Below are 16,889 nucleotides of genomic sequence, written 5' to 3'. Positions count from 1 at the left end.
GTAAGTAACCAAAATTATCGAGTAGCCTTTTAGCACATATCACCGCCCTATTGATCAGACGGCTTAACATCCATTTTTCTTTAATCCAACCATCGCTTTCTTGATTAATTTCACTGTCCTTTTACATTATTCTTAATTCTTATTATTTTTTTAAAGAAAAATTGAAATTAAACAATAATACTTGTCCATTATTAAGTACTTCCCGAGTGATTCTTTGTTCTCTTAAAAGGGAACATTTCAAAAGCCTTCAATGGGCAGCAAATCAGAATTTGGAATTAAAGGAATAAATAATTAATATTGTTTTCATGCTTAAAAAATAAAAGTCCAAGCTTTAATATGACCATTTATTTTAATTTTTTTGGTATTGGCTTCAACTTAGACAAATAAATTAAAACTGTAGATTTTAAATAAATTAATTTTCTTGTAATTTATTAATGTATGCGTGTATTTTATTTATCAATAAAAAAAATTAATAAAACAAAAATACAAATTACTATGCACTTTAAATAAACTTATTATTTTTTTTTAACTCAAACTTGGAATTTAGAGCAATATAATCTGAAAATGCATTGATCTAGCCGTGTTTAATTTAGTTTTAACTAAATCAACAAGTCGATACCCACTTGAAATTGAAAAGGAATAAAAGTAAATCAAAGAATACAAAATTCATATGATCTTTCTCACGACGAAACATTATAAGAGCAATTTGACTGTTTTACAGTCGCTTTTGCACCTACAAGATAACAGCTTATAGCAAACAATAATTGGCTTCAATTAATCAATTGCATATATGTTTCTTTAACAATTTTTTTTTATTGTTTACTTAGAATTGAATTTAAAATTTGATAATTTTAGATATAATTTTAATATAATTGAATTAAAATTTATTAATATGTGTATAAATATAATATGTCGAATCTCTTTCACATTTACATTAATATTTAATACCAAATCTTATCCTGTACCAACAAGAAGTCATATCGCAAGAAGCTCTCAAAATTATGAATTGAATTTAAGATGTATATAAATGGTTAGGTAAATAAAACACTTGTAAATCATCCAACACTTGAACCTGTAGCAGAAAATAATTCATTCTTTCTAGCTAAAAGATAGAAATAATAATATATGGTCTTGTAGTTGTAGGCGTTTAGGTGGCAAATGGTACATAATATAAAACTATGAAATTCAACAACAAATCCCATTTGATCAAGTCAACTTCTTCCCAATTTATTGGCACGTGGAATATAAAATAATTTCAATTCATTTTCCACCTATTTAATTTATTAGGAGATAATTACAATATATATATATATATATATATATATAAATTAATTATGAAAGGATTGAAAAATATTTTCACACTTATATTAGAAGGTGGGCAAGAGTTTATTTGCTTTGTTCAATTCTGAAAGACAAATACGATTTTGAGTTTGACATAAGAATATGAAATAGATAGAAGCTTCGTGGGCTATTGATTGGAAGAACCATGCCTCGATAATTCTAGTTTTAAAAAATGCAATTGCAATTCGTCAAAAGGAGCAAAATTGATGAGATGATTAACAAATGATTGATTGCATATTGTCCATCTCATCAACTTCATTAATTTATTGGTTATGTATAACTCAAACAAAAAGATGTTTCCAAATAATTTATGACACCGCATATAGCACGCGTTTGATTTTGTGTTCTCTCGCCTCTTCTCGCACAGTGCCACCTTCACTAAAAAGTCAAGGTACCTCCATTGATTAAGAAATAATTAGATAATTTTATTTTTATAAAAATATATTAATAATTAATTAAATTATCTTTATTTTATTTTAAAAATTATATAAATATTTATTAGAGATAAAATGTAAAATTTTTTAAAAAAATTAATACTCTTTAATTTTTTAAATATGATAGATAAAAATAAACAAAAAGAATAATTATACATATGAGATAATCTTAAATATAATCTTGGAGTTGTTATTGAAAATCTTATTTCTTATGAATTTAATTTAATAGTATTAAATTTTTTTAAATTATTAAATTTTAGATTTAAAATGAGTAAATAAAATTCTTTATTAACTAATACTTATACTTTCCTCCCTGGAGTCGGTTGTTAATTAGTATTGGATGGATAGATAGTCCTGTAACCCTTTATTCTTTGTCAACATTATATATATATATATAATTTTTACATTGTCAAAGTCATTATTAGACGAGAGAGGGTTTGATTAAAATAAAGTGAAACTTTCGACACGAAAGACTAAGGAAAAAAATGAAATCCATATGAATAAAGGAGGATCCGAGCTAGACCTTGGAATTATAGAAAGGTCCTTCCTTCTAAGAGGCAAATTTTCCACATCTTTATAAAATGATAGATGATAGAAAGGAGAAGAAAAGCCTCTGGTTCATTAGCTTTGCTTGCATTGCGTGAGCTGGACTGCATATTTTTTTATTACCTGTTGCCCAAAAGCATATTATCTTTTGATTTCTGTACCTGCTTGTTTTCTAAAAAAAACTATATATATATTTTTTTCATAATAAAAAGAGAGAAGTAACTCAGCGAGAGAGAATTCGAGGTGTAGACACACCATCATTGCCAGTATATGGTAGGTAGCTAGGTGGTCCAAGGAGCACCAGAAATATTTATTAAAGTATATCAACTCCTTGTAAATTAGGTTTTAGAATGTCAATTTAGTATTCAGTAGCCCCAGTTCTTATTATGCCCCAATGGGATATAAAATTATACTTCTTAGGTTTTAATATCAGCAAAATTTAATTAGGATAAAACTTTTTAATGGTTGATCTAGATTTTTAGAGTTAAAATATATATGGGAATATTTATCATTTTTATAGCATGAAGCAAACCAATATTTTTTAATGGTTTAGAAATTTCAAATTTCATCTATTGGACCCTTTATGAGGATACTATTAATACTAATGTTATTGCTATAGAAAAAAAAAAAGCCTGTACTTGTTGTATGTCGACCAGTATATGCTTTATAATTTATAATTCTTTTCTTGTATTTTTAATAACGTAGACTTTAACTAATCTTTGCTTTATATACCAAAGCCTTTATGGTAGGTTTTTCATTGCAATTACACTCATCAAAAAGACTCTCTCTCTTTCTCTCTATCTCTCACAAAAACAACTCATAACTTGTTATTCATCAGCACCATTTTCCTTTCTGGGGCTAAATGGTTTGCAGGTCTTCAGACAAGCCAAAGCCGAAGCACAGGAAGGGCTTGTGGTCACCTGAGGAAGACCAAAGGCTCAGAAACTATGTCCTCAAACATGGTCATGGCTGTTGGAGCTCCGTCCCCATTAACGCCGGTGAGTTGATTTACTGCGAACTCTCATTCAGTGTCTGCGGGCATTGCACAACCACAATCGATAATGCAAAAAATAAAACTTGGTTCAGATGTTTTTCTTAAGAAAAATGGAAAAGAAAATGCATCAACAAACATACACACACGTGTTATTTGTAGCTGGTTTTTCATTGCTCATGAGCAATTACTTAGCTAAAATATTTCATCTTTTGTTTTTCTTCTTTCCTCCACCCCCCCCCCCCCCCCCCCCCCTCTCAGATCAATTCATTCCCACTTAAATGGATCCCATGCTTTATTTATTTTTGAGGAATTAATTTGATGTTAGCTTGAGTCATTCAAAACATATGGAAAACGAGTCATTCAAAACATATAGAAAACGAATAATTTAATTTCTGGTGACTGTTGATACGAGATCGTAGCATGAAAAGTGGAATGGTGATGAAACCAACCTATTATTTTGTACGTATGGACCGCTAGCAAGGCTCCAGTGATTGAAATTTGATAATGGCTTATAGTGACAATGACTAAAATACCCTGTTGTAGTTGACCTAATTGTATTATGCATGCAGGCCTGCAGAGGAACGGGAAGAGCTGCAGATTGAGGTGGATTAATTACTTGAGACCAGGACTAAAACGAGGCATGTTTTCTTTACAAGAAGAGGAGACAATCCTCACCCTCCATCGCTTGTTAGGCAACAAGTAAGCAAGATCAACAATATTGCATTTATTTTTGCTTAACTCACCTTATTCCTTTAAGGCAAATATGAAAATGAATATTCAGCCTTGAATACGAGATCTCACAGCTCTATTTTCAGTATTATTGAATAGTTGATTAATTTTTTGGTAACAACATATCAATATCTTTGTATTTGTTATTGAGTAGGTGGTCTCAAATAGCACAGCATTTGCCTGGAAGAACAGATAATGAGATAAAGAACTACTGGCATTCCCATTTGAAGAAAAAGGTTCTCAAAGCTGATCAAGGAACATTGGAGGAGGCAAATGTACACAACACAAGCTCAGATAATTTGGAATCTAATAATTCTCCCGAAAACCTTACAATGCAAACTCCAAATTATGGATCATTATTGATGAACATGGAAAAATCACCAACCAATACAGATCAGTCGGTCCCACAGTTGTCTGATCACTCTCCTAAACAAACAAACAGAAGCTGCTTGCCTAAGCTTATGTTCGCAGAGTGGCTTTCGCTTGACAGTTTTTCAAGTTTGAGTGATCCAATAATGGCTTCCAAGGGTTTCTTGGATCAAAACAATTCTAACTTCCAGGATAACTTCATGCAAGGATGTTTTTCGAATGAAGGAACATTTTGTAACGGTGAATTTCATAATTCGCTTAGCGATGCCTCCGCAGAGGACATGTTCAGTTCACAGTTCAAATTTGAATGCCAGAGCTCAGTAAATGATCAGTTTGTTGATTTTAGCTCTGGAGAGGATATATGTAGTGAATTCACCGTCAACAACGATTTGATGTATATATATTAGCGCTGAGCTGCAGGGGAATGTTTTCAGAGCAACTTCAAGAAAGAATAATCTCTAATTGCACTTCATATCGCAATATAGTTTGAATATTTTAATCAGTGTAATTAGTGGTTATTCTTCCATGGAAAGTTGCTCTTGGATAAACCATTAGCTATTTGTTTTAGAAATAAAGAATCCATGCAGTTTCTTCTCATCTCTGTCTCTGTCTCTGTGTAATGCTCCATGCTTCTTTTGACAGTTTAGATTAGTATATGATTATTAAAAAATTATTTTTAATTAAAAAAATCTCCATCCACTGCTCTTTAATTATGAATATAATTGTTGAAATTGTTACTAAGGGCTTATATTATAATTTTAGGTTCATTATTGTAAGTATAAACTCGATGTTATATTAAAATTCACATTATAAGAAATGTTAAATTTAATTACAAAAATTATTGTCAAAAGTATAAAATTTATTATCATAAATTTATAGCAATAAATTACTGCATGTTACTCTTACATTTTATAACAAAATTGTGATTGTTGTGAAAAAATAGTTAATTATTTCTATAAAAAATTTTCAATAATGACAACAATTGTTATCATATCTTTTTTATATACTTATTAGCATCAATTATTCATATTTTTTTAAAAGCAATCAATTGTCCATGTTTCTATCATATGTTAATTTTTACAAGGAATAAAATTGATGACATTTGTTATAGAATCATGTATTGATTATTTCAATTGTACATATAATCAATAAATTTTAGTATAAATATTTAATATAAAGTTGTTAGATTTGTTTTTATAAAAATAGAATTTATATGAGATGATTTTTGACAAAAAAAATTGATTTTATTAAAAAAAAATTAAAATTAAGGGCAGAATACATGCACCAAATAAGGTGCAGCATCCGAAAATTAATTTTTTAAAGGTTCTAGTTATTCCATTGACTTTCGAATAAAAATCGAAGTATATAATATTTAATAGAAGATGCCATTTTTCCAGAGGAAGTGCTTTTAATTTTTTGGCCTACCTAACACTGGGATTTATTATTTTGTGTTGATTTGGGACTTCAAATATTATATGTATTGACATAAATAATACTCAATATATTACATTATTATTTTGAATAATACTAAACACATGATTTATATTTAAGAAAAATCAATCATATTAGGTAAACTACGATAATTAATAAAATAATAAAACTTAGCAAATGATATTTCAAACAAGTTATTATTATTAGAGTAATTAAATGCAGGACTGCCAGAAAAATGCCTAATTTAAGTAATATTCTCAATCGGAAAATTCAGCTTTCAATTTGGGCTTGCCAATCCTAGCTAGTTTGAGGCATTTCATATGGTTGAAATGATGAAGTCCTCCGTGAAGATTAAGCTGGCCCATAAGAGAACAGAAGCAACAGCAACGACAATTGTAATGGGTGTCCATTTCAGTGCGATCAACTGTACTATCAGAAAATTAATACATTGAAAATTCTGATGATAAAAAAAGATTAGGCACAGTTTCTTTGCCTATAAAATATTTTCTAAGCAATTTCTATATTATACTCATACACGCATACCTCAAGGAGTGGGGAACCCCATATCGAAGGGGCAGTTGGAGGTCTTGCTAGTGCTGTTTCTGATAGTTCTGATAAAAACAGGAGTGAGGAGATGAACAATGCATAGGGTTTTTGTATGCCTTGTGAATAGAACATAAAAATAAAGCTTAATCTCTACCTGCATTCCGTTTTCTTTCCAAGATTTCAGAAATGTGTTGAGTAATGATATCTGTATCTTTCTGTCTACTAGCATTCAACTTTGACAGATTAGCTTGTGTTCTGGTATCAACGTATTGCTTCCTTATATTTCTAATAACACCATCTGCAAACAAAATGTTGAATTGGATATTTTTCTGCTAGTACTCGCTACTTACTTTGCTGAGAGAAACTTGAGAAATTTATTGAAGAAGCAGGATGATATTGGAGATTTAAGTCTCATTTGGATTAATTGTTTTTGCTCTATTAACATGTGAGCATATATGTATGCCAGCCATCTTCAACTTAGAGTAGTATATATAGAGATTACCGAATTTGTGGAAAGTGTAAGGACTTGTAATCTTGTGAATGAGGGCATTGTCAAGTTTCTCCAACTCCTTCTGCAAATCTTGCAGGTAATGGAAAGCTAGCTTTCTTGGATATGAAGAATCGCACAATGTAATGAAGCAGACTCCATTCTCAACCAAGTAGCTTAATGCGTCAAAAAGATCAGGTAAATTAAATTAATTAAACATCAGACCTCTATAGTCTTAACTTGTTCTTTTTTGGCCTTTTCTAATTCTCCCTTACCATTAAATTTTATGCCGAAAAATAAAAATAAAAATAAAAGAAAAGAAAGATCCATCTAATAATAAAATTTAAGTTCATTTCAGCAGAAGCAAGTACAAAAAATATAATGGAAAGAAGATACTTGAAGGAGTGGTGATCAATGCGAATGGTCATCTTGGAAGGTGTCAGGGCACCGCTTGAGATTTCTTTCAGTATGAATTCAGCTTGTTGCCTATAAAATATGAAGTTATCATTCTCTTTATGTACGTACCTGGGCCCTTGTGCAAGAGGCAACCCATCAGCCAACCTTCCAATTATTGTCAGCTCAACCATTACCAAAAAGAATTATGCAATCCACAAATGTAAAATCTAACAGCAATATGTGAAGGTCAGATTTGATGGGAGGAGGATCAATACATAAGGCCCTTTATAGCAGGACAAAAGAGGAGGTGATCAGGTAATTGAACTTGACGGTGAAGTCATTCCTTGGGTGTACAAAGGCATAAGAATTGAGAATATTCATTTCCTTTCTCCTACATCCTTTTTTTTTTTTTTTAATATTTGAAAATATAATTGAATACGAAAGCATGTGGGAAAGAAGAAACTGGAGAGCTTAAAGGGACGGTGATGGGCCTTGTGCAAGATAGCGAACGGAACTGTCCAATTCGCCGACAGGGCCACTCTAAGAATTTATGGATTTGGTCATTACAGAGACTTGTGAGACCCAAGTGATACCAACATCCTCGATGACGTTCGATTGCTCGTGTGGGCCTCTTCAAACTTCAGTTTAGTTTTCACTGTTCATTAACGTTGCCAAGGGTTATAATAATGAGTTAATTAATAAGCTCGAGGTGTTTGAAGGAAAAGAAAAAAAATGTGTTCTCCACGTTACTCGTGTCAACAAAAGGAATGGAGACGCTACAGGATTTTCGTGCAGAGTTATAACTCCGCCACTACTGCTAGTTCATCTTGCGTTTGTAACTCCATTGAGAAGAACACCAATTTTAGAGTTTGTTTTGCGAGAAGAATTGATGACATCTATTGAGAAGAACATCAATTCGCAAAGGTAAGCCATGCCCATTTCCTATTTCTGCAATCCCCTCAATCTCTCCACCTATTATTACCACCTCCTCTCTTATGCAAAATGGTTCTCCAAGACTTCAGCTTGGTTCCTCTTTTATTTATCTCCTCTTCTCCAGAATTGGGTTCTGATGGTAACATCTTTTTGTATCAACTCCTTTTATGAAACCAGGCAATGCTTGGCAGTCCTTTTGGGGGTCTATTAGTTTAGTGCAAATAAATGAAATAAATAATGCACATAACATCTATAGCATTAAGCTCATTATCAGATTTCCAGATGATAAACCCCATTAATCGATTCTTTCTGGGCTATCTATTGTCTCGTTAAATGCTTAGACTTATCAATATCTCATAACTTAGAGCTGGGTTGTTCTCTCTAGTTTTTTGTTTTTAATTGTCTTTGATGACTGTGCGTGGAAGGGCAGAGGAGGTGAAAAGAAGAAGATGGGAAGAACTTATTGTTGCGATAATGATGGAGTGAAGAAAGGGGCTTGGAGCCCTGAAGAAGACAGAATCTTGGTTCAGTACATCCAAAAACATGGTCATGGTAGTTGGCGTTCCCTCCCAAAGAATGCAGGTCTCTTTTATTTTCTTCCATTTTTTCTTTCTGTATATGCATATGTTACTCGCATGAGCCGAATCATGATTCATGAATTATTTGAAATTTGTTTCACCACTATAATCTTTAAAAGGGGGAAAAATCTCTGCACAATTTCGGTTATTGTGTAATTTGTATCTTAGAATTCTTTAAAAGTGAGAGCAACCAAATCCGAGGAATAAAAATGTGTCAATAATCTCATAGGAGATCAAACTATCACAGCTGCAATAGGTTGATTATTGAACCTTAATAAGCTCAACCCTGCAACTGATACAGATTCCAGTCCTCTTTGCTGGCAGGAATTTTATGGTTTCATCTGATTTGAATTCCTGGGAGTTTTGATGAATTCTAATGGGATTAATTATTTGTGATCAGGTCTCCTTCGATGCGGAAAGAGCTGTCGGCTTCGATGGACAAACTATCTTCGCCCTGACATTAAACGAGGTCCCTTTACACCTGAAGAAGAAGCTACGATTATTCAACTTCATGGCATGCTTGGTAACAAGTAATCCACTAGCTCTTCATTTTTCTTATGCATAATGCTTAAACTGAAATTTTGCAAAGTATTGTAAATGGATTTTTAAGAGGATTTTGTCCTTCATGTTTATGTTCTTGGGCTAAAGAAACTTTCCTGTCTATAGATATTGTTTCCTGGTTTATATTGCCCGCACAGAAAAATTCTTTTAAGGTAACTTGACCTTATAACAATTGCTTGGCATTGTTTTTAAAGTATCAGATGATCATGTGAAGCCATGCAACCTTCGTTCATTCTTGAATTTCATTTTTAGTCAATCTTTAAAACTCAAATATCTCAGGTGGGCATCCATAGCATCACAATTACCTGGAAGAACTGACAATGAGATTAAGAACTTTTGGAATACACATCTGAAGAAGCGTCTTTCTTCCTTGGATCAAAAGTTGCAGATTTTTAGCTCCTCTTGGGGTCCCATCAATATAAAATGGGAGTCTCCATCAACCCAGCACATGGTACATTGGGAGAGCGCTAGGGTTGAGGCTGAGGCTCGTCTGTCAATGGAATCATTGTTGCTTAACCCATCATCATCGGTTAAGATGGAAAATAATTACTTTCCCCGGATATGGAACTCTGAAGTTGGGGAACCATTTCGTAATATCAATGGAAAAGATGGGGGAGCATGTGAAAGTCCTATCTTGCAGGCATCTTCATGGACAAAATTTGGGTTTAGTTCAGTTGACAATGACAATGAGTTTCAAATGATGTCCATTGAACAGGAGACTCATGAACAAGAAGATAACTGCAAACCAAATGCAGATATCATAACTGGTTCGGATTCCATTAGCTTTAATGAATTTACTGATTATTCAGATACAGCATTGAAGCTGCTGTTGGATATTCCAGGTGGTAATGATATGGAATTCTTGGAAGGACACACCGAAAAATTTTACCAGCTACCTCAATCTCAAGTGTGATTGAGACTGTTTTTCCTCAAACTTTCTGCTTCTTGTTGTGTGTACTGTTAGAAGGGAAAGGGCAATATTGAAGCAGATGGTGATTTTTGGCCGCCCTTTGACATCTAACGTACAGTGCAGCTAGTTTTTTTTCTTGTTTCAGTGCTATGGTTGATTTCCGAGAAGCTAAGAAGGATGAGGCAGTTACTTGATTACAAGCTTTCTTCTCTGAAATCAAGTGGGAGTCCAGTAGGAGTCGAACGTATGATAAAAGATGAGCTTTTTTTTATTTTATTTTTATTTTTTTTTATGTCTCAGTTCATCCAAAGTTGTCAGGGATGTTTTTTGTGCATGATTTTACAGCACAACTGATATCCAGTGGTTCTCAAGGATTTTTCTATAGTTTGGTTTCTGGTTTTCCTTTCAGAAAGTGAATTTGAACTTCTGACTTCTAAAATTTAGTATTTTGTCAATTAGACTACTTTCAGATCCCAGCAGCATATAAGTTTAGTGTGACAGTACCAAATCTCCAACAGCAACAATCTTCCAAAACCCTGTCCCTGAGATGTTAAAGCAAGAATAACAGGGCCCTTGGTAACAGGGCCCTTGGTCAGAATCATAGAATAAAAACCCGAATCTCATTTACAGTAAAAAAAAATGTGTCCATTAAGATATGAGAAAAAGGAGAATTGAGGGACTCATTAATCATGTAAAAACTGAGGTATCCTGCGGAACCACACACATCTTGTTTTTGTTTCTTCGGGTTTCAATTCAAATGGTTACATGCCGTAATTTTTATCGTTTTAAAGTTTTCGTTGATGATTCATACTCACTTTTTACAAATTCAATAAGTCAAGCTTCCAATTCACATGGTATATATACACAATACATCAACATGAACACGCAATAATTGGCCAACTTCCCCTATGAACAAACACAACTCAATTAACAAATAACTCACAATTAAATACACAAATAATGCAATGTTCATTTAAACCTGAGTATTCATGTCTAAAAACATCCAAGAAGCTTCTTTGGAGCAGTTCCAGTAGCACGATACTTTGCAGCTGTCTCCTCTGCTTTCAGAAGATCTTCCCCACGTTTAGCTTCAATCATCGCCCTTTGTTCTTCTGCTGTCTTGTGAATTAGTGCTATTTTGTTTTTCATTTTCTCCACATATTGAGCCCTCTTCTTTTCCAATTTTTCCTGCTCGTATGGAAGTATGATTTCAAAACCAATGTCAAGTTCAACTCAAGTTTAACAGCCTTTTCTGTACTGAAGATTAATAGCAACTCCTGTACAAATCTGGCTATCGCATTCATTCAGTAGGAATCAGATTTTGAAAGTTGGTGACTTCCAACTTGTTGACTGCTTAGTTGAATGAAAAGAACAGACAAAGAAACAGCCGAGAAGTCAAACCATGGAACAGTTTGGTTGACGTGCAAATTGGGATTGGTTACTTCATTTGTAAAAGCATTCAATAGCTGAGCAATCGAGGGGAATTCTTTGAGAATGAGAAGGTTCTAAAAATTGCTCACTGAAATATAAGGTTCAACTTTTTACCTCAATTTGCTTCAACTGAGCCTCCACAGATGCTTTCTTACTGTTCTCCCATGACACGACGGCTGATAGTTTTTTGTGAGCTCTGCTCAATAAATTTAACAAGCTCAGTCAAGAAATGACAATCATCATCGAAAACAAGAAGCAAGCATTAAGAACAGCAGACCATGATTATAGAGCAAATGAATATCATTGTTTTCATTTCAACAAAGAAGAGGCACGTTATAGAAGAGAGCACTGCCTTTAAGAATATAACTTAATAGGAGCTCTGAATTTTTTATTATGGCACATTTGACAAGTTATTTCATTATGCTAATGATCCTTATAAAGCCATCATCAACATAAGATTTATGTACTGGAACAGATAACTAAGAACAAAAGACAAGTTGTATAGTGGGCTCATGCCATTTATGCTTTCTGAAGATATATATATATATATATATATATATATATATATATATAAACCATTCATTGGCCACAGTTAAGTGATGGACAGAAATTTAAATTTTCTTGGTAAAAATTTGACTATCTAGAATCATGAAAATTGCTAGAAAGAATAGCAAATACTAGAGAAACCATTACTTATTCTCTGCTTTGCTCTTTTCACTCTCTTCCCATGCTTTAATGAGTGAAATCCTCTTCTCTGTTTCAACCCTTGCAAGAACAGCATCTATAAAATACACAAGTTATTTAACTGTTAGTAAACTATAACAGACATTTAGAAAGGGAGAGAAAAAGGGAGAATTGAACGAATGTTAACCAGTTAAGCCTAGCACTACCTCGATTGACAGAACCCTTAGTACTTTTAGCCTCAGCAGATTCTGGAGCCTCTGCCATAAGCAGCAAAATCAAACATCAAGGAAATAAGGAAGCTCTGTTTTTGCTTTATTTGGATCCCAAAAACATTTTTTGCAAAAACCAGTAAATCCCTTGTGCATTTTTGAACTAATTGCGGATTAGAAAACTAGCGAAAAAATAGATACAATCAACCAAATCACAGTATTTTATATCTCCGTCTCAAAGAAATAACATGGCCAGTAATGTGCCACAAATTGAAATGAAAACTAATATTGAAGCTGGAGACAGGCAAGTCAAGTAAATTAATTTAGAAGTTAAATTTACTAATGCTTATAGCTTAAGCTATGACAGCCTCATAGAATCAATCGATTTGGCAGGAAAAAAAAGCAAAGTGGCTTGTATGTCACTGTTGAGTGCCTTACTCTGTCCTCAATTTCCTATTTGCTATGCTATGCAATTGCGTGCAACGACCAAAACACATTCAAATTCAAAACATGTTTTGCATCGTCAGGAAGATGGAAAAGGAATTGAGTCTGCTGAGCCAAAAACTTATTTTATAATACAAATCTGGGACTTAAAATTGAGAATGTGAAAATGACTATGCAATCTTCTACAGGCAACCCCAGGTTTTAGAAGATAATAATAAGTAAATTTGACTCAGAAATTTGAGATATCTAAATTGAAGTTTGTTGCTTGACGATATATTAAAACTGGACAAAAAAAATGTTTAGTTATTTAAATTCATCCTTTTTTTTTTTCCCTGGAGCTAAGTTTATTTATCCATATATACAGAGAGAGAGAGAGAGAGAGCGAGAGAGAGAGAGGAGTAAATGAGTTTTTTTTCCTCTGTCTTTCAAAGATTCCAAAGAGATTCATCTAATTATGGTTTATTAAGTTGAAACAAACGGATCCTTACAAATTTTGAAAAGAAAATAGCACCAAACCAACTCAAAAAGAACAATTAAAGAATTCATACGTAATTTCGAGAAAAAAAAAATCGTTCTTCTTTTATTCTTTCTAAATAAATTATTATGAATTTTAGAGAGAGAGAGATAAAAGCTAATTCAAAGGGCAACTCTTTTAATTTATCGCTTCAAAAAGTCCTCATCAGCCAAACAGACGTTAAAGTTAAAGCAAAAGCCGAACAAGAAAGCAAGTAACAGATAACACAGAGAATATTTTACTTTCAACCGCAACAACAAGCGCTTCGGACTCACCTCCCTTCTCTTCCAGAGGCGGAGGAATTACAGATTTCTCCTCAGCCACGTCCTTAGGAGGTTCAACAGCTTCAGGTGCCGGAGCAGGAGCTACAGGAGGCAGTGGAGGCTCCGAGGGGGTTTCCGATTCCACCTTCTTAGGCTCCTCCTCGGCCATATTGGTTCCAAATATGGAAACTGAAGGTAGAAAGTAGGAAAAGATGGAAATAGAAATTGCTAAATATTGAAAACGAAGAAGAAGAAGAAGAAGAAGAAGAAGAAGAAGAAGAAGGACAGTAAGAGGAAAGAAGAAAATACGGAAACGGAGGGAGGAGCTGTTGTGTTGGTTGAGATATTATAGTTGAAAGTGGGTAACTGTATCTCGAAAGTATGAGCTGGACTGAATTGGTAGGTGCTTGATATCTGTGTACTGTGCGTTGGCGTTGGCGTTGGCGTTGGCACCACCTATATGCTCTATATTTTCTTAAAAAAAAAAAATCAAAATTTCATTAATTAAATTGAAATTAATATAAATAATACAAAAAAGATAGAATCGTTTTCCTGAAAATCAAATATAAAATAAATTACTATAATTAATAAAGCATAACAGCGTTGGCTAATTTTAAATTAAATCCTAAGTGAGTTGTATAATTTGTTTCTTCAGGGAGTATTTTGTAATTACAACAGATGGGGAATAAGTCTACTTTTTCAAGGGTACCTGGTTTGTATAGTAACAACATCCATCGTTAGAGCAGATTCCGATTTCCTCCACGGATTCATTTTAAATAAACGGCGTCGCTTAACTGCTTTCACTCGAAAAGATTCGGTCACATCATTTGCAGATTCTTAGCATTTCGTGTTGGGGACGGAGCCATTACCACACATATAATGAACTCACGCTATCGTCTTCCCTCAATCCATATCGCTTTCTGCGCTTTTGTTCATTATACATGTGATAACGGGACCGTCGCACCTTAATGTCAAAACAAAGATATTTCTGATACACAGGATCCTCTTAACGAGGCAAGTGTAGAGCATACGTATCTCTCCTTTTCGGGCTAAGTGGTATCAGAGCCTCGTAACGTTCCGGGGGTCTCGGGTTCGAGTCTCGCCCCTGCGTAAAAAACAGCTCTGCGCTAAGAGTGGGCCTGGCGAACCCAGAGTCTGCGCAAGTGGAGTCGTGGTGGGCTTGGGCCTTGGCCGTGCGCGGCCCATGGAGACTGAGAGCTTATGAGGAATTTGGTGCGCTACCCGAGCAGGATATCCTTTTCGGGCTAAGAATCAATCCATATCGCTCTTTCTTATTTTTTTATTTGATAATTCCAGTCTGTTGAGTATTTTCAGCCTTTGTTTTTTTTTTTCATTTATTTATTTATTTTTTTAATAATATTTAAATTTATATTATTTTTAGAATAAATATGTTTTGTTCTCATTCTATTATTACTGATAAATATGAATTTGTCTTTAGATAATTTGTTGTCTCTTCTCATGAGAATTTGATAATTCCTCCCTTACAAAGAATTTTTTTTATTATATATTTAATAGATATTTTATTTTATTATTTAATTAGAGGTATGATAATAAAAAAATATAGATTATCTTTATAAAAATATTAAAATTTAATGATTTTATATTGAACTTATACAAATTACACAATATTTTATTTTTGTCTTAGTTAATTTTGATTCGATATTAAAAAAATATTAATTTTTTACTTATAATTAAATATTTTTACATGTAAATATTACATATTTGATTCTATCGATAAATTTATTTTATTCTCTATGAATTTTAATCTTAATAAAAATATTAATTTTTACTATTCATATGTTATGATATGAATATATCACACCAATTCATTATATATAGATGATGAAATTTCATTGATACAGAGCTAATACTTTATATTTATATTGGCTCCATTTAATAATTTTTTTTTATTTTCTAAAATAAAGTTATTTCATTCTGGGTTAATAGAATAGTGCTCTAAGTCTACTCGGCCTTTCTAAATTTAACCAGTTGCTTTTAAGGCGTGTAGACGTTAGTGGGTAAAGTAATTATCATTCTAGAAAGAAATCCAATAGTTTGTGTGAAATATATCATTTATAAAAAAAATAATTTAATTAATTTTTCATAAAATTATATTTAATTTTTCTTTATTTTAAAATAAAATTTTTTAGATTAAAAAGAATTACATTCTTTATTTCAAATATAAAAATTATTTTAAAAAAACAATAAATTAGATTAAATTTTTATAAAGTTTTATATTGTAAATAGGGGAAGAATAATAAAAAAATATAAATTCTCTTCATGAAAAATATTAAAATTTAATGGTTTTTAAATCCAACTTGTAAAAAATTCTATACAATATTTTATTTCTATTTTAGTTGATTATAATTTGATATTAAAAGTATATTGATTTTTCATCAATAACTGAATACTTTTATTGATAAATACTGCATATTTGATTGCATTAATAAATTTATTTTCTTTTCTATAGGTTATAGTCTCAATAAAAATACTAATTTTTATTATTCATATGTTATGATATGGATATACCATACCAATTCATTATATATAAATGATAAGATTCCATTGGTACGGAATATTTTATATTTGTATTGGCTCCATTTAATAAAAATTTTATTTTTATTTTCTAAAATAAAGTTATTTCATTCAAGGTTAATAGAATAGTGCTGTAATTCTAATCGGCCTTTCCAAATTTAACCAGTTGCTTTTAAGGTATGTAGACCTTACTGGTAAAGTAATTATCATTCTAGAAAGAAAATCCACTAGTTTGTTTGAAATAAATTATTTATAAAAAAATAATTTTATTAAATTTTCATAAAATTATATTTAATTTTTATTTATTTTAAAATAATTTTTTTTAATTAAAAAGAATTAATTTTTTTATTTCAAATATAAAAATTAAAAAAATAAATAATTAAATTGAATTTTTATAAGATTTTATATTTTAAATAAGAGAAATATAATAAATTTAATTAATAACAATTACATCTCCACTTTTTTTTTATTAATTAAAATTTAATTTTATTGTATAATATTTTAAAATTATTTATTTTAAACATACTAAATTG

At 31.8% G+C, this 16,889-nt stretch overlaps 4 protein-coding genes across 6 annotated transcripts; 2 read left to right on the top strand and 2 right to left on the bottom strand.

The window, feature by feature from the left end:
* The first annotated feature begins 3,102 nt into the window (after positions 1 to 3,102).
* Positions 3,103 to 4,983, top strand: LOC110641020 (transcription factor LAF1). The gene is made up of 3 exons (XM_021792613.2): positions 3,103 to 3,319; positions 3,885 to 4,014; positions 4,199 to 4,983. The coding sequence occupies exons 1-3, from the start codon at positions 3,184 to 3,186 to the stop codon at positions 4,818 to 4,820; spliced, it is 888 nt and encodes a 295-aa protein (XP_021648305.2). The 5' UTR covers positions 3,103 to 3,183; the 3' UTR covers positions 4,821 to 4,983.
* A 1,056-nt stretch (positions 4,984 to 6,039) lies between these two features.
* LOC110641047 (25.3 kDa vesicle transport protein SEC22-1) lies at positions 6,040 to 7,719 on the bottom strand. The gene is made up of 5 exons (XM_021792646.2): positions 7,274 to 7,719; positions 6,893 to 7,053; positions 6,545 to 6,688; positions 6,388 to 6,455; positions 6,040 to 6,268 (listed from the first exon to the last, which is right to left on the bottom strand). The coding sequence occupies exons 1-5, from the start codon at positions 7,462 to 7,464 to the stop codon at positions 6,161 to 6,163; spliced, it is 672 nt and encodes a 223-aa protein (XP_021648338.2). The 5' UTR covers positions 7,465 to 7,719; the 3' UTR covers positions 6,040 to 6,160.
* Positions 7,720 to 8,043: 324 nt separating this feature from the next.
* LOC110641011 (transcription factor MYB17) lies at positions 8,044 to 10,718 on the top strand. Its single transcript, XM_021792604.2, has 4 exons — positions 8,044 to 8,197; positions 8,637 to 8,788; positions 9,185 to 9,314; positions 9,625 to 10,718. The coding sequence occupies exons 1-4, from the start codon at positions 8,163 to 8,165 to the stop codon at positions 10,256 to 10,258; spliced, it is 951 nt and encodes a 316-aa protein (XP_021648296.2). The 5' UTR covers positions 8,044 to 8,162; the 3' UTR covers positions 10,259 to 10,718.
* A 352-nt stretch (positions 10,719 to 11,070) lies between these two features.
* On the bottom strand, positions 11,071 to 14,227 carry LOC110641027 (remorin 1.4). Of its 3 annotated transcripts, none has more exons than XM_058139504.1 (5): positions 13,813 to 14,227; positions 12,577 to 12,618; positions 12,380 to 12,467; positions 11,801 to 11,882; positions 11,071 to 11,443 (listed from the first exon to the last, which is right to left on the bottom strand). In XM_058139504.1, the coding sequence occupies exons 1-5, from the start codon at positions 13,967 to 13,969 to the stop codon at positions 11,249 to 11,251; spliced, it is 564 nt and encodes a 187-aa protein (XP_057995487.1). In that variant the 5' UTR covers positions 13,970 to 14,227; the 3' UTR covers positions 11,071 to 11,248. The 3 variants fall into 3 exon arrangements, with proteins under 3 accessions (XP_057995487.1, XP_057995485.1, XP_057995488.1); XM_058139502.1 differs by having other exon boundaries at positions 12,577 to 12,627; positions 13,813 to 14,224; XM_058139505.1 differs by lacking the exon at positions 12,577 to 12,618.
* Positions 14,228 to 16,889: the final 2,662 nt, after the last annotated feature.

Source organism: Hevea brasiliensis, chromosome 17, assembly GCF_030052815.1.
Source record: "Hevea brasiliensis isolate MT/VB/25A 57/8 chromosome 17, ASM3005281v1, whole genome shotgun sequence".
In the NCBI taxonomy this organism is placed as follows: domain Eukaryota; kingdom Viridiplantae; phylum Streptophyta; class Magnoliopsida; order Malpighiales; family Euphorbiaceae; genus Hevea; species Hevea brasiliensis.
Note: the sequence above shows the minus strand (reverse complement) of the source record. Positions and strands in the feature narration are given on the sequence as shown.

Coding starts and splice junctions, on each gene's coding strand:
- LOC110641020 (XM_021792613.2), top strand. CDS start 3,184: ATGGTTTGCAGGTCTTCAGACAAGCCAAAGCCGAAGCACAGGAAGGGC. Junction 3,320..3,884: donor CTCCGTCCCCATTAACGCCG/GTGAGTTGATTT, acceptor TTATGCATGCAG/GCCTGCAGAGGAACGGGAAG. Junction 4,015..4,198: donor CATCGCTTGTTAGGCAACAA/GTAAGCAAGATC, acceptor GTTATTGAGTAG/GTGGTCTCAAATAGCACAGC.
- LOC110641047 (XM_021792646.2), bottom strand. CDS start 7,464: ATGGTTGAGCTGACAATAATTGGAAGGTTGGCTGATGGGTTGCCTCTT. Junction 6,456..6,544: donor GGAAAGAAAACGGAATGCAG/GTAGAGATTAAG, acceptor TGTTTTTATCAG/AACTATCAGAAACAGCACTA. Junction 6,269..6,387: donor GGGGTTCCCCACTCCTTGAG/GTATGCGTGTAT, acceptor CTGATAGTACAG/TTGATCGCACTGAAATGGAC.
- LOC110641011 (XM_021792604.2), top strand. CDS start 8,163: ATGACATCTATTGAGAAGAACATCAATTCGCAAAG. Junction 8,198..8,636: donor AAGAACATCAATTCGCAAAG/GTAAGCCATGCC, acceptor GTGGAAGGGCAG/AGGAGGTGAAAAGAAGAAGA. Junction 8,789..9,184: donor TTCCCTCCCAAAGAATGCAG/GTCTCTTTTATT, acceptor ATTTGTGATCAG/GTCTCCTTCGATGCGGAAAG.
- LOC110641027 (XM_058139502.1), bottom strand. CDS start 13,969: ATGGCCGAGGAGGAGCCTAAGAAGGTGGAATCGGAAACCCCCTCGGAG. Junction 12,628..13,812: donor GCCTCTGGAAGAGAAGGGAG/GTGAGTCCGAAG, acceptor TGCTTATGGCAG/AGGCTCCAGAATCTGCTGAG. Junction 11,883..12,379: donor AAGAGCAAAGCAGAGAATAA/GTAATGGTTTCT, acceptor TTTATTGAGCAG/AGCTCACAAAAAACTATCAG.